General features: G+C 50.5%; 1 protein-coding gene across 3 annotated transcripts in view; it reads left to right on the forward strand.

Annotated features, from left to right (window-relative positions):
• The window catches only part of ARAP1 (ArfGAP with RhoGAP domain, ankyrin repeat and PH domain 1), a 228,506-nt gene that overhangs the window by 144,583 nt on the left and 69,466 nt on the right, over positions 1 to 14,457 (forward strand). For all 3 annotated transcript variants that reach the window (XM_084630993.1, XM_084630992.1, XM_084630994.1), the window contains one exon: positions 12,491 to 12,658. In XM_084630993.1, the coding sequence (XP_084487119.1) occupies positions 12,491 to 12,658 (168 nt within the window). The remainder of the gene's footprint in view (positions 1 to 12,490; positions 12,659 to 14,457) is intronic.

The following is a 14,457-nucleotide window of genomic DNA, read 5'->3' on the forward strand; positions in this document are numbered from 1 at the left end:
TGTTGGGGGCATTCATGGAGCAGCTGCAGGCGGTGGAGTGCTGCTTCTGGGTCTGGGAAACAGACACTGCCTGGTAGGATCTCATTGTAATGCAGGTTTGGGATGACAAGCTGTGACTGCTGAACTTTCAGATGCACAAAGCTACATGCCTGGATCTGTGTGCCAGACTTGTCCCAGCTTGCCAGCACAGGGGCACCAACATAAGAGCTGCATTGACAGCGGAGAAGCGAATGGTGCTTGCACTGTGGGAACTTGCAATACCAGATTGCTCCTGGTCAGTCAGGAATCAATTTGGAGTTGGGAAATCCACCGTGGGGACCGCTGTCATGCAAGTGTGCAGGGCCATTAATTGCCTCCTGCCACGCAGGACTCTGACTCTGGACATCGTTTTGGGCCCCAACCTACAAGAAGGATGTGGATAAATTGGAGAGAGTCCAGCGAAGGGCAACAAAAATGATTAGGGGTCTGGAACACATGAGTTATGAGGAGAGGCTGAGGGAACTGGGATTGTTTAGTCTGCAGAAGAGAAGAATGAGGGGGGATTTGATAGCTGCTTTCAACTACCTGAGAGGTAGTTCCAGAGAGGATGGTTCTAGACTATTCTCAGTGGTGGAAGAGGACAGGACAAGGAGTAATGGTCTCAAGTTGCAGTGGGGGAGGTTTAGGTTGGATATTAGGATAAACTTTTTCACTAAGAGGGTGGTGAAACACTGGAATGCGTTGCCTAGGGAGGTGGTGGAAACTCCTTCCTTAGAAGTTTTTAAGGTCAGGCTTGACAAAGCCCTGGCTGGGATGATTTAATTGGGTATGGGTCCTGCTTTTGAGCAGGGTGTTGGACTAGATGACCTCCTGAGGTCCCTTCCAACCCTGATATTCTATGATTCTATGATTCTATGACTCTGTGCTATCTTGGCTCAACTCTAACCAGCTCACTAAGCCCGGATAGAGAACTTGATGCCAGAATCTGAAAAGCCTCTGTCACCGCTGGCAAACTTACCTCACGTGTCTGGAACAACAAGCTGCTGGCCCTGAATATCAGGCTTGTGGCCTCGGTACCCCCTTTACGGCTGTGAAAACTGGGTCACAGGAGTGGAGATTGAACAGCTTCCAATCTAAGAAAAATCCCTGGAGTCACTTGGGACCAACGGATCATCAATAACGAGATCCTAGAGAGAACCAGCCTACAGTCTATGCAGACTACGCTGGACGCTCGCAGGCTTCGCTGGCTGGGACGCATGGAATGGGTCCCTACAAGCCTCTAGATCATCTGCTGAAGGCTGTGCTGTATGGCCAACTCAAGACCTGCCTGCGACGCAGAGCCAGGCCAAAGTCTGGTACAGCAACAAGGTCAGGCAAGGTCTCAAGAAATTCAGCATTCCTCCTGACAACTGGGAGAGGCCTGCTCACGTCCGCTCAGTCTGGACAAGACATGTCAAGGCTAGTGCAGTCATCGTGGAGAGACATCAGGAAGCAGAGTGTGCTCCAAGCACCATCTGGCGAGTCGACCTGTAGCCACTTTGGGAAGGTTTGCCGCTTGTGCATTGGGCTTTTCTCCCACACCACTGTCAAGGACCATTGACGGACTGGCTTTGTCGTATTTCCTTTCGTCTGTCAAGATGTTGGATGGTCACATAAGGCAGAGGTAGTGTGCTGATCCCTGACGCCATGTTAATGTGGAGGGAGGGTACAGGGAGGTCCTGATATTGAGTTCTCAACAGGCTGCAGAGGGAGGTGAGCCTGGGACTGTTGAATCTGCAGGTCCACCAGAGTCTGCAGCATCTGAAGGCCACAATGGCAGCAGATGAAGATAAAACACACAGAGGTATCACTGTCAGTGCGATCACGACAGAAAATGAAACGTAAGATGCTGAACTCACTCCCCTAAAGTTTTAAGCACTGCATTCTCACTTCTGCTTGGGATTTCCAGTCACAGCACGAGTCCTGGTGAGTATGGCTCACCAGGGGCTGGGGAAATGAGGAGGGAATTGCTCGGTTGCATGACTGCAGCAGTATGGGGCAAACAGCACTGAATACTGGCACCGTTTCCCTCAGGCATCGGTGGTTTCAGCTGATATCTCACTCCTGAAGGTCACAAAGGCAGTTCTGCCTGCACAGCCTCTTCTCCACACAGGCCCAGGAGATCCAGTATCTCCTGTCCACTCCCAGCAGGAGCGTGTCGGCAGCTGGCCAGCTGCACCCAACGGTGGAGAACTGCTGGGGGTGCGTGCCAAACCGGGCCACCAGGAAAAGGCATTTCAAAAATGTGCGGGGCTTTAAAGGGGCGGGGAGTTTCCGGTCTCCGTGACCCCTGGGCAGTGGAGTTTACAATGGTGACCACAGCGGTCCGCGCCGGGCATTGTGGGACAGCTGCTGAAGGACAGTTAGGGTCAACATAAGGAATGCAGTATCCACACATGCACCGCATTGAGCTGGGTGCATCGACTGGGACTGTACGCTGCTCTGCCACAGTACCTCCACCTCGCCGTGTAACCGGGCGCTTATGTCAGTGGGATACCAATTGAAGTGCAGGCCCACGCACACAGCTAGGCCGACATAAGCTGCCTTGTGTCGATCTAACTTTGTCACGTACACCAGGCCTGAGTTTCCCTGTGCAGACAAGCCCTAGGACACGCTGGCTTCTGTGTTGGCCCTGGACGTTTTACTAGATTTGGGTCAATACTGCAAAGAAGCCATCTCTGCCATGGAAAGCTCTCTTGTTTGCGTGCTGCTAACCTGCTCCCGAGTGACTGGGGCTCGCAGGAGGCCTGCCCGGGGAGAGAGCGTGGTGTAGCTGTATGGGCCTGAACCCTAATGCCGGATGGGTGGGGGCAGCCATCCTATGCGTGTGTCCACATAGTGCTAGGCAAATCGACCCCAGTAAACAATCAGCGTCTGTCATCTAAACCCATCCCTTTCTTTAGGGGGAGGGTGGGCTCAGTGGTTAGAGTGTTTGCCAGAGACCTAGGTTCAATCCTCTGTTCTGTCCCTGTGTCTCCAAGTGCTTTGCAGAGGAGCAGTGTGGCTTGGGGGAGGTCTAGGTTGGATATTAGGAAACACTGTCTAGGAGGGTGGTGAAGCACTGCAATGGGTTACCTAGGGAGGTGGTGGAATCTCCAGCCTTAGAGGTTTTTAAGGCCGGCTTGACAAAGCCCTGGCTGGGATGATTTAGTGGGTGTTGGTCCTGCTTTGAGCAGGGGGTTGGACTAGATGGCCTCCTGAGGTCCCTTCCAACCCTGATATTCTGTGATTGTCCTAGGCCACACCACTGGCCAGTGACAGGAATAGAACTCTGCTCTCCTGCATCTATTGTCCTGCCCGCTAGGCCTCACTGCTGCTCTCAAATCCGCACAATGAAAACCACAACCAAAGGAGAACGTTGCTTAGTTATATGCAGTGAGCAGGGGGAATCACTAAGAGGAGTAAAATAATTTCCCATTGCCCAAGTAATTTGTAGTCTTAATGGGCAACTGAGAGCAATTTCACATAATGAAATAGCAATTCATTTATTTGCTGGATGAATTTAGCTGGGAAACAATGTCTGGGTGTTCTCTGTAATTATAGATACTTTGTGTCCCTTTGGCTAAGCATTTACAGACAAGGAAATAATTCCCCAGAGTAAAACCTGTTGGAATGTCTGTCCGTGTGTCCCATGTCCGTCTAGACATGAGCCCGAGCTGCGAGGTTTGGATCTGGATTTAGAAGTCTGGATTCAGGTTGCTGGGCTGGTCCATTAAAGGGAAAGGGCCTGATGCAAAGCCCCACTGAAGTCAGTGGGAATCTGTCCCTGGACTTCCCAGGACTTTGGATCAGGCCCCTAGTAGCTAGTTGTGATGCTGGGCTTTGGGTGTAGGCGTCTCTGGAACTCAGTGGTGTGTGACACTCAAGGGTGTGGGGGAAGGAGGAGGGAGGCAAGTTGATGTGTTTGTGGGAGGCATCTGACTAATGCCCCCCGCCCCCTCCGCGCTAGCTGTTTGGAGTCTGTTGTTGACTGGAGCTTGAGTCCTGGAAGGATCCGTATTCTCCAGTCAGTTTGTTTAGCTGAACTTGCCAAACTCGGTTTCACAGCTTTAAAGCAGTGAAGGAAGCCCTGCCACTCTCTGCCTGCATGTGCTAATTCACCCAGCCTGCTCTGTGCCATTGCTGGGGGGGGAGGGGGGGACGACACTTGGAGTGGGGCTGCAGCCTGCAGGAGACTAGTTGGTCTCTAGTTCTATCAGCACAAAAGCCATTGCAGAGGGGCATCTTCTATGTGGGTCCCATTTCTGGACAAACAGTGAGTGCCTGGTGGGGTGGGGGGGCAGGGCAAGGAGGTGGCAGGGGGAAGAGGCAGTACTGTTAGACCCACAATAGGGGGGTTTTTTACGGGATGGGGAGCAAGCAGATACCGGACACAGTGTTGGTATACAATGCTTTAAATGCTTTTTGTTGATTACAAACCTTACTTTACATTTACACCCCAAACATACTATCGCAGGATTTAAAGGTTATTTGATTTGCAGAAATTATAGGCATTTATTTATAGTTTATTTTGTTGTGTTATTGGTTTTTTGCCTTTTGTTTACTAGGCCTTTTACCTACACAATTTTAAAGAGACAATTTTGGGCAGGTCGCCATGATTTAAGGTGGTGATTTTAAAATTAAAAATGTTAATATTTGACCATTGCGGATTAAAAGGTTTGTTTTTTGTAGCTGAGCAGACTTAGATACATTTTTTGCATATTGCCTGATTTATTTTTGCTGTTATTAATTAATTTTTTTGTTGTTTTTAATGTATTTTTAAATTAAAGGACCAGTTTACATTTTTGGGGGGGTTTTTTGCCATGGAGGTGGCGGGGGGAAGAGGCAGTACCAGAGCAGTAGGGTGGGAAGCGTGCACAGAACCTGCACCCACTCTATCCAGGGCCAGCCAGAACAGTTGCCCCTCCCGTGTATAAGGAACGAATTCCCACACATTTGTAGGAAACACAAACAAAACGTCCCATTCGGGACACCAGGACTTTAACTTTTACAGTATGTTCCATCGTGGGGCTTCAGATGTATGCTGCCCTGTGTTCAAAACTTCATTGAACTGTACTCAAAATCAAAAACATCCAGTTTTTTTCTTTGGTGTATTTTTCTGTACTGGGATGCACAGGCCACCAAGTTCTTCCCTTATGCTCAGCCTAGTTCCACAGGCCAATGCATCTTTGTACTTTTAAGGGGCTGCAAAAGCACGGGAGGAAGCTCAACACACAGTGTTGTAGGTTTCTCCCTCCCCTCTTCCGCAAGGATTTTAAATCTACTTTGTAGCAGGCTAGGACAGAAAGGCTGGCTGCACGGGCGAAAGGCAGGTTCTGTCCGTTTGCTGGTTCTCTAGCCGTTCAATCCATCATCAAAGCACCTCACATTTGATTTCTTTGGGGTTTCATTCCAAAAACTTAAAGCTAAATAAACCTGAAGTCAGTCCTCATTTTTCTGCCCCAACTCAAACTAACTTCTTTCCCGAGTGGGAAACGTTGGGTAAGCACGGGGTGTGATTCGAGAAGGGAATGAGAACACAGGTCAATTCCTGCTGACCGGCACAACTGTGTAGCCTTATTGACTTCAGGGAGAACAGATTTTTGCACAAGAATAGATTTTGGTCCCTTCTGCTTTTTCACATGTGGTATAAGCAGAATCTCATTCACTTTCCTCCCCTAAACTCTGAGCACTTTAAGGAAAATAAATAAGCACGGTCTGCTTGATTTACACATGCAAACGAAACAGGAAGCTCTCCCTACATTCTACACCAGCCGTCAACAAACACCAGACCGGATGTAACAAGGATGTTACTACAGCAGCCATGGTTGGACTGTTCTTTTGAAAGATCCTTAATGGTTCTTTTAAGATGCTGATTTTCAGTGAAGTCTGTTTGTTCAGGGGGGCAGAGAACTCAACAGGGAATAGCTCTGTTTTGTCAGCTCCTAGTCATTCAAAAACTAAAAGGCTTTAGCTTAAGTTTGTTTAATGTTTATACAGTGATTTTGAAGAGCTAAGGTAGTACAGAAGTGATAAATATTATGACTGGGCAACCATCTAAAGATCTGTTTCAGAGTAGCAGCCGTGTTAGTCTGTATTTGCAAAAAGAAAAGGAGTACTTGTGGCACCTTAGAGACTAACCAATTTATTTGAGCATAAGCTTTCGTGAGCTACAGCTCACTTCATCGGATGCATAAAGTGGAAAGTACAGTGAGGAGATTTTATATATACACACAGACCATGAAAAAATATACACTGTAAGGAAAGTGTTCACTTAAGATGAGCTATTACCAGCAGGAGAGTGGGGTGGGGGGAGAGAAAACCTTTTGAAGTGATAATCAAGGTGGGCCAATTCCAGTACATTTCCAGGAGTTAACAAGAACGTCTGAGGAACAGTGGGGGGGGGGGAGGAGGAGTAAACAAGGGGAAATAGTTTCACTTAGTATAATGACTCAACCACTCCCAGTCTTTATTCAAGCCTAAGTTAATTGTATCCAATTTGCAAATTAATTCCAATTCAGCAGTCTCTTGTTGGAGTCTGTTTTCGAAGTTTTTTTGTTGAAGGATAGTCACTTTGAGATCAGAAATCGAGTGACCAGAGAGATTGAAGTGTTCTCCGACTGGTTTTTGAATGTTATAATTCTTGACATCTGATTTGTGTCCATTTATTCTTTTACGTAGAGACTGTCCAGTTTGACCAATGTACATGGCAGAGGGGCATTGCTGGCGCATGAGGGCATATATCACATTGGTAGATGTGCAGGTGAACAAGCCTTTGATAGTGTGGCTGATGTGATTAGGCCCTATGATGGTGTCCCCTGAAAATATATGTGGGCACAGTTGGCAACGGGCTTTGATGCAAGGATAGGTTCCTGGGTTAGTGGTTCTCAAGAAGGGTTTCTTCAGGTATGTTGGCAACAAGAAGAAAGCCAAGGAATGTGTGGGCCCCTTACTGAATGAGGGAGGCAACCTTGTGACAGAGGATGTGGAAAAAGCTAATGTACTCAATGCTTTTTTTACCTCTGTCTTCACGAACAAGGTCAGCTCCCAGACTGCTGCGCTGGGCATCACAAAATGGGGAAGAGATGGCCAGCCCTCTGTGGAGATAGAGATGGTTCGGGACTATTTAGAAAAGCTGGACGTGCACAAGTCCATGGGGCCGGACGAGTTGCATCCGAGAGTGCTGAAGGAATTGGCGGCTGTGATTGCAGAGCCATTGGCCATTATCTTTGAAAACTCGTGGCGAACCGGGGAAGTCCCGGATGACTGGAAAAAGGCTAATGTAGTGCTCATCTTTAAAAAAGGGAAGAAGGAGGATCCTGGGAACTACAGGCCAGTCAGCCTCACCTCAGTCCCTGGAAAAATCATGGAGCAGGTCCTCAAAGAATCAATCCTGATGCACTTGCATGAGAGGAAAGTGATCAGGAACAGCCAGCATGGATTCACCAAGGGAAGGTCATGCCTGACTAATCTAATTGCCCTTTATGAGGAGATTACTGGTTCTGTGGATGAAGGGAAAGCAGTGGATGTATTGTTTCTTGACTTTAGCAAAGCTTTTCACACAGTCTCCCACAGTATTCTTGTCAGCAAGTTAAGGAAGTATGGGCTGGATGAATGCACTATAAGGTGGGTAGAAAGCTGGCTAGATTGTCGGGCTCAACGGGTAGTGATCAATGGCTCCATGTCTAGTTGGCAGCCGGTATCAAGTGGAGTGCCCCAAGGGTCGGTCCTGGGGCCGGTTTTGTTCAATATCTTCATAAATGATCTGGAGGATGGTGTGGATTGCACTCTCAGCAAATTTGCGGATGATACTAAACTGGGAGGAGTGGTAGATACGCTGGAGGGGAGGGATAGGATACAGAAGGACCTAGACAAATTGGAGGATTGGGCCAAAAGAAATCTGATGAGGTTCAATAAGGATAAGTGCAGGGTCCTGCACTTAGGATGGAAGAATCCAATGCACCGCTACAGACTAGGGACCGAATGGCTAGGCAGCAGTTCTGCGGAAAAGGACGTAGGGGTGACAGTGGACGAGAAGCTGGATATGAGTCAGCAGTGTGCCCTTGTTGCCAAGAAGGCCAATGGCATTTTGGGATGTATAAGTAGGGGCATAGCGAGCAGATTGAGGGACGTGATCGTTCCCCTCTATTCAACATTGGTGAGGCCTCATCTGGAGTACTGTGTCCAGTTTTGGGCCCCTCACTACAAGAAGGATGTGGATAAATTGGAGAGAGTCCAGCGAAGGGCAACAAAAATGAGTAGGGGTCTAGAACACATGACTTATGAAGAGAGGCTGAGGGAGCTGGGATTGTTTAGCCTGCAAAAGAGAAGAATGAGGGGGGATTTGATAGCTGCTTTCAACTACCTGAAAGGGGGTTCCAAAGAGGATGGCTCTAGACTGTTCTCAATGGTAGCAGATGACAGAACGAGGAATAATGGTCTCAAGTTGCAGTGCGGGAGGTTTAGATTGGATATTAGGAAAAACTTTTTCACTAAGAGGGTGGTGAAACACTGGAATGCGTTACCTAGGGAGGTGGTAGAATCTCCTTCCTTAGAGGTTTTTAAGGTCAGGCTTGACAAAGCCCTGGCTGGGATGATTTAACTGGGAATTGGTCCTGCTTCGAGCAGGGGGTTGGACTAGATGACCTTCAGGGGTCCCTTCCAACCCTGATATTCTATGATTCTATGATTCTTGTGTGGTGTGTGGTTGCTGGTGAGTATTTGCTTCAGGTTGGGTGGCTGTCTGTGGGCAAGGACTGGCCTGTCTCCCAAGATCTGTGAGAGTGATGGGTTGTCCTTCAGGACAGGTTGTAGATCCTTGGTGATGCGTTGGAGAGGTTTTAGTTGGGGGCTGACGGTGACGGCTAGTGGCGTTCTGTTATTTTCTTTGTTGGGCCTGTCCTGTAGTAGGTGACTTCTGGGAACTCTTCTGGCTCTGTCAATCTGTTTCTTCACTTCCGCAGGTGGGTATTGTAGTTGTAAGAACGCTTGATAGAGATCCTGTAGGTGTTTGTCTCTGTCTGAGGGGTTGGAGCAAATGCGGTTGCATCGCAGAGCTTGGCTGTGGACGATGGACCGTGCGGTGTGGTCAGGGTGAAAGCTGGAGGCATGTAGGTAGGAATAGCGGTCAGTCGGTTTCCGGTATAGGGTGGTGTTTATGTGACCGTCGCTTATTAGCACCGTAGTGTCCAGGACGTGGATCTCTTGTGTGGACTGGTCCAGGCTGAGGTTGATGGTGGGATGGAAATTGTTGCGATCATGGTGGAACTCCTCAAGGGCTTCCTTCCCATGGATCCAGATGGCGAAGGTGTCCTCAGTGCAGCGCACGTAGAGTCGGGCCTTAAGGGGCGAGAGCTGAGGAAGCGTGGCTCTTGTGTGGCAGCCTTAATGGGTGAAGCAAGTCAGGGGCACTGCCCCTGTGTCCCTTCTAGCTGTTACCTTTTCCTTACGGAAAGCTTAAAACAAACAAATGCAAACCGTAGGGGGCTGGTGCACACAGGACTCATGCTTAAAAAGTCTCACGTCCAAGCTGCTGATCACACAGTCTAGAATAGATAATACTTAGTCCTGCTTGCACAGGGTGCGGGGGACCGGACTAGATGACCTCTCAAGGTCCCTTCCTGTCCTACGAGTCCATTCCATGATTTTGATTGCGGCAGAGCTTGGTGACAGAAGGGCCTGATGTGGTGAATTACTGGAGATTAACTACACAAACTGGGTGTCATCCCACAAATAATATTTGGGTGCAATGCGAAACCTGAAATTCATTGTCATCTGCGAGTGCAACACGGGGAGGCAGCTTTCAGAGCAAGATAGCCTGAAATACAACACCACCCAATGTAATTTCCCCGCTCCTACTTCCTCTGCTTCAGTGGATTTTACACCTGCGTGTTTTTCTTTTACCTAATAAAAGCTGGCTGCATCCCAGACCGCAGTCAGAGGGCAGTAGGGTCTGTGGGGTAGAGCAGTGCTACTCAAAGTGGGGGTGGTCCACGGACCGCGGCCGGTCCACGAGCCATTGGCTGCTGGTCTGCGCGCACACTGGAAAAAAAAAATGACCGGTCCCCAACATCAGATAGCTTGAGAAGCACTGGTGTCGAGTCCATAGCTTGGGGAAAACGCCTGCAGGGCTTGGCTTTGCACTGCACCATGTGGAGAGCTGAGGGTGGAAGCACCCGTTGGAAAGAGGGGAGCAGGATGGGGAATGTTGCAGTGATCACCCTCAGACAGATGAGCACTCCACTACCTGGAGGAAGGAGGCCTAAGAGAAGGCCAGCATCGCATCCCCGGTGCTACCTCTTACTCAGAAGTATCTGTTTGAAGATTTGAGTGTCGTGAGAGTAGAATAAACTTGTTCATTTTAGCTAATTAAATAATATGTAAATATATATGTAGAGAAATGTTTGATGACTTCATCATTTTGTTTGCAGTACATCATTCGTAGTTAGCCCTGCCCTCCCGTTAGCCTTCGGCCCCTCAAAACCTTCATCCTGCCCTGCCTCTAGGGCAGGAACTTCCAATCCCGCAGCAGCGGCTGTCCCCTACAGATCGAGACCTGGATGGTCCCGGGAGAGCACGTACCCCTTTTGGGCAGTGTGAGGGCACTTTGGGGGCAGGGAGTGATTTTTTTTCCCTACCACTGCCTGGGCTCTGTGGATAAGCCGAGCATTTCAGGGTCCAGTGCAAGGAATTCTGAGTGCCTTCCATTTAAGATTGACTGCCAGGAGCCTGGTCCTTAGTGGACGTCATGGCTAAGCTCCCTTACTGGGCTGTCCGGAACACTGCTCGGGGTGGAGGGCTTTGGAGAGCCGGGAAGGCCCATAGATCTGAAAGCCATTGCCATTTTTCTGTCAAAGTCCTGGGAGGAGAGAGGGGAGAAATAGATTGGCTTTGTGCTTGTCTCAGGTGACAGGCTGCTGTCACTTTGGTTTGCAGATCCCCCTCCTGGTAATTAATCATCATCCCCAACTGTAGGCGAGGACTCTGTGGGTGCTCAGCATCCACTGGCAGCACCCTTATCAGCTCTCTCCCACCCCGCCAGCGTCTCCTGCCCACCGGTGGCTCCACTGATCAGCACCTCCCACTCCCTCCCAGTGCCTCTGGCCTGCCGTGGATCAGCTGTTTAGCAGCGTGCAGGAGGTGCTGGGGGTGGGGAGGAGTGAGGGCGGGGGGCGTTCAGGAGAGGGGGTGGAATGGGGCAAGAAGAGGTGGGGCAGGGGCGGGAAAGGCAGGGTGGGGGTCAGGGCCTGGGGCAAAGTGGGGGTCAAGCACCCTTTCCCCCCTCCCCCCGGCAAGGCCAAAATTGGCACCTGTGACCCGACCTACAGACCCCAAGTGGAGGAGATGTGTCTCGGCTGTAATGGAGCACGTGGTTAGAATCCAGCAGAAGACCAAAGACTGCCTCAGCCACTCTGGGGGAGTGAGCTGGGCCGGGGAAGGTGTGCAGCCTGTTTGCTCTAGTCCTGGAGAGGGACCTCAGGCAGATGGGCTGGGACAGGGTGGAAGGGAGATGAGGTTTGTGGTCTCCACCGCAGACGCTGGACGTACCCACGGGGCTGTGCTCTCTCTCTCCTTCCTTCCCTCTCTGTGAGGTCTGTTGGGGTGGCCCCAAATGGGTCCTAGATGTTCTATGCAAATCCTCCCTGTGCTCCTGTCCTCGTTTTAGAGAGTGGGCCTGGCTCTTTGTACCAGCTCCAGTCAGTGAAGTCACAGAGTTAAATCAGGGATGGCTTTGGCCCCTGCTTGATACCATGCTTGATACCTGGCCTCAAGCTGACCCCTTTGCTGCACCCACTACTGGAAAGGAGGAGTCATGCCCCAGAGACTTCTCCGCTGAGAGATCCTTTTGGTGCTCAACCAGCCCCCGTTCTTCTTGTGAAATTCCACCCCCATCTCGCATTACGGACCCTGCCTTTGGCTGCCGTTCCTTGGGCTTGGCTTAGCCAGGAGGGGGAGCCTGGTTACTCTTGTTTCAGATTTATGTCTCAGTAGTATACAGCGGGATCGGGGCTCCCATTGCGCTGGTCATTATACAACTCCTGCATCCTTCTCCCCCCCCCAATTAGCACACACTAAGTCCTCGCCCTGCCCCCCAGCCAGCATGGCTGCTTTAAAACAGACCCTTTGCTCAGGGTAATACATTATCCCAAGGACAAGGAATGCGGGCAAAGTCTGTGCGTGACCGACAGGCTTTTTTGTATTTCGGATGAGGGGTGATCACTGGGGCAAGAGTATGAAGTGCTCTGTGCTCTGCTTGCACCTGGCTTTCGCCAGCCCTGCCCATTAGGGGGAAGGAGGGTTCTTCTATATCTCAGACCCTGATCCTGGGGCTACAGGTACGGAGAGGAGACAGGCAAATCCGGAGAGCGGAGGGTGGTGGGCAAGTCACAGCTTGGGACCCTTTCGACCAGCGGGGTGCAGACCTTCTGATCTGTTAGCTGCCTGGTTAATGGGCCTCTCCTAACCGCATCTCCCCCTTTGCTCCCGCCCTCAGCGACAGCAGCTGTTGGAATGACTATGGCTTGAGCACCCTGCAGTCCAGCGGCACGGTATCCTCCTGCAGCTCCAGCATGCAGAGCAGCAGCCCAGAGGGGTTGGATGCCCCCGCCCAGCTCTTACCCATCATCAAAGCCGGGTGGCTGGACAAGAACCCCCCACAAGGGTGAGTGATGCTCCGAAGGGCGCAGCCTGGGAGACTGACTCTGGAGCAGGGGATCGGTGATGTCCATGTGAACTGGGCCCCCCGCCCACACACACACTTGGCCTGTCAGTGCCTAGGGAGGAAGGTTCCTCCCATCCCCCAAGCCTGTAGTCTCCCCTCATTTCTAGTGTCGGTCACTGACATGGGCTGAATGAGAGCAATCTTCCTATTTAGCTATTGATTTACAGCATCCATTCAGTCCTATCGATTGTGTTAGGCTCGGGGCCTAGTCAGTCAGGCCAAGAGCGGCCCGCAGTGTCACATGCAGCCTCCAGCCACCCTTGTCTGTCACTTCAAGGGGCAGCAGCACCCGGAGACTGCTGGTCCCAGCGTGCCACGCCCCACCCTGATGTCTGAGCCCTTCCCCAAGATGGAGCGGGCATGGTGGGGTCTGCAGTCTGAGCAAGTGGCAGCGTTCAAGAGGAAGGCAGCTGCAGCCTGTGCCCAGAGACGAACTAAGTGCAGCCCTGAGGGCAAGTTGCCACTCGAGCCCTGGCTTGTTTGGACAAAGCCTATGCCCTGGGCTACAGTTGTTTTGCTTAATCCATTTCCTCCTCACTCGGCTGAGGGCTTTGATTTAATCTCTGCCGTGGAGATGCTGGTGTTTCCCTATTGGACTCCAGGCAGACAGAGACTGCTGAGCTTTCACAAATGGCTGGCGGATTGCACTTCCTCCCTGTTACCCAACAGCGATGCCTCGGTTGGCTTGCATATTAACGGGAACCGGGAAATCACACTGCTCCTGTAAATCACCTGGTCACCCAGGGGAGGGGAGCAGCCTCTGGGCTAGTCTTAAAGGGCCCATGCTCCTAAATTAGGGCATGTCTATACTAGCAAGCTTACGGTGGAGAAGATGTACCGACGCAGCTGGGCTACTGTCAGATCGCTCGTGTAGCCGCTCTGTGCTGATGGGAGAGAGCGCTCCTGTCAACATAATAAAACCAGCTCAATGGGCAGTGGTTGTTTGTCGTCAGGAGAAGCTCTCCGGCTGACATAGCGCTGGGCACACTCGCAGTTATGCCAGTGAAATTTATGTCGCTCAGGGGTGTGGTTTCTTCACACCCCTGGGCAACGTAAGTTTTGCCGACAGAAGTGGCAGTGTAGACATGGCCTTAGAAGATTCTCCATGGGCGAGGGAGGGTTTTTTGTTGTTTGCAGTGTTGTAGCTGTGTCGGTCCCGGGATTTTAGCAAGACAAGGTGGGTGAGGTGATGTCTTTTACTGGACCAACTTGTCTTGGTGAGAGGGACGAGCTTTCGAGCTACACAGAGCTCTTCTTCGGGTCTGGGAAGGGAACTCGGGGTGTCAGCTACATACAAGGTGGGATAGGTTGCTTAACATAAGAAGTTAACACATATTCTAAGGCCGTGGTTCTCAACCAGGGGTACGCGTACCCCTGGGGATACGCAGAGATCTTCCAGGGGGTGCATCAACTCATCTAGATATTCGCCTGGTGTTACAACAGGCGACATCAAAAGCACCAGTGAAGTCACTACAAACTAAAATTTCATACCATGACTTGTTTATGCTGCTCTGTAGACTGTACACTGAAATGTCAGTACAATATTTATATTCCATTTGGTTTATTTTATAATTATATGATGAGAAAGTCACCAACTTTGCAGTACCAGTGTGCTGTGACTCTGATTTTATGTCTGATTTGATAAGCAAGTCATTTTTCAAGTGAGGCGAAACTTGGGGGTACGCAGGACAAATCAGACTCCTGAAAGGGGGGCAGTAGTCTGGGAAGGTTGAGCACCC

The sequence above is a fragment of the Lepidochelys olivacea genome (genome assembly GCF_965140295.1).
Source record: "Lepidochelys olivacea isolate rLepOli2 genome assembly, chromosome: 1".
NCBI lineage: Eukaryota > Metazoa > Chordata > Testudines > Cheloniidae > Lepidochelys > Lepidochelys olivacea.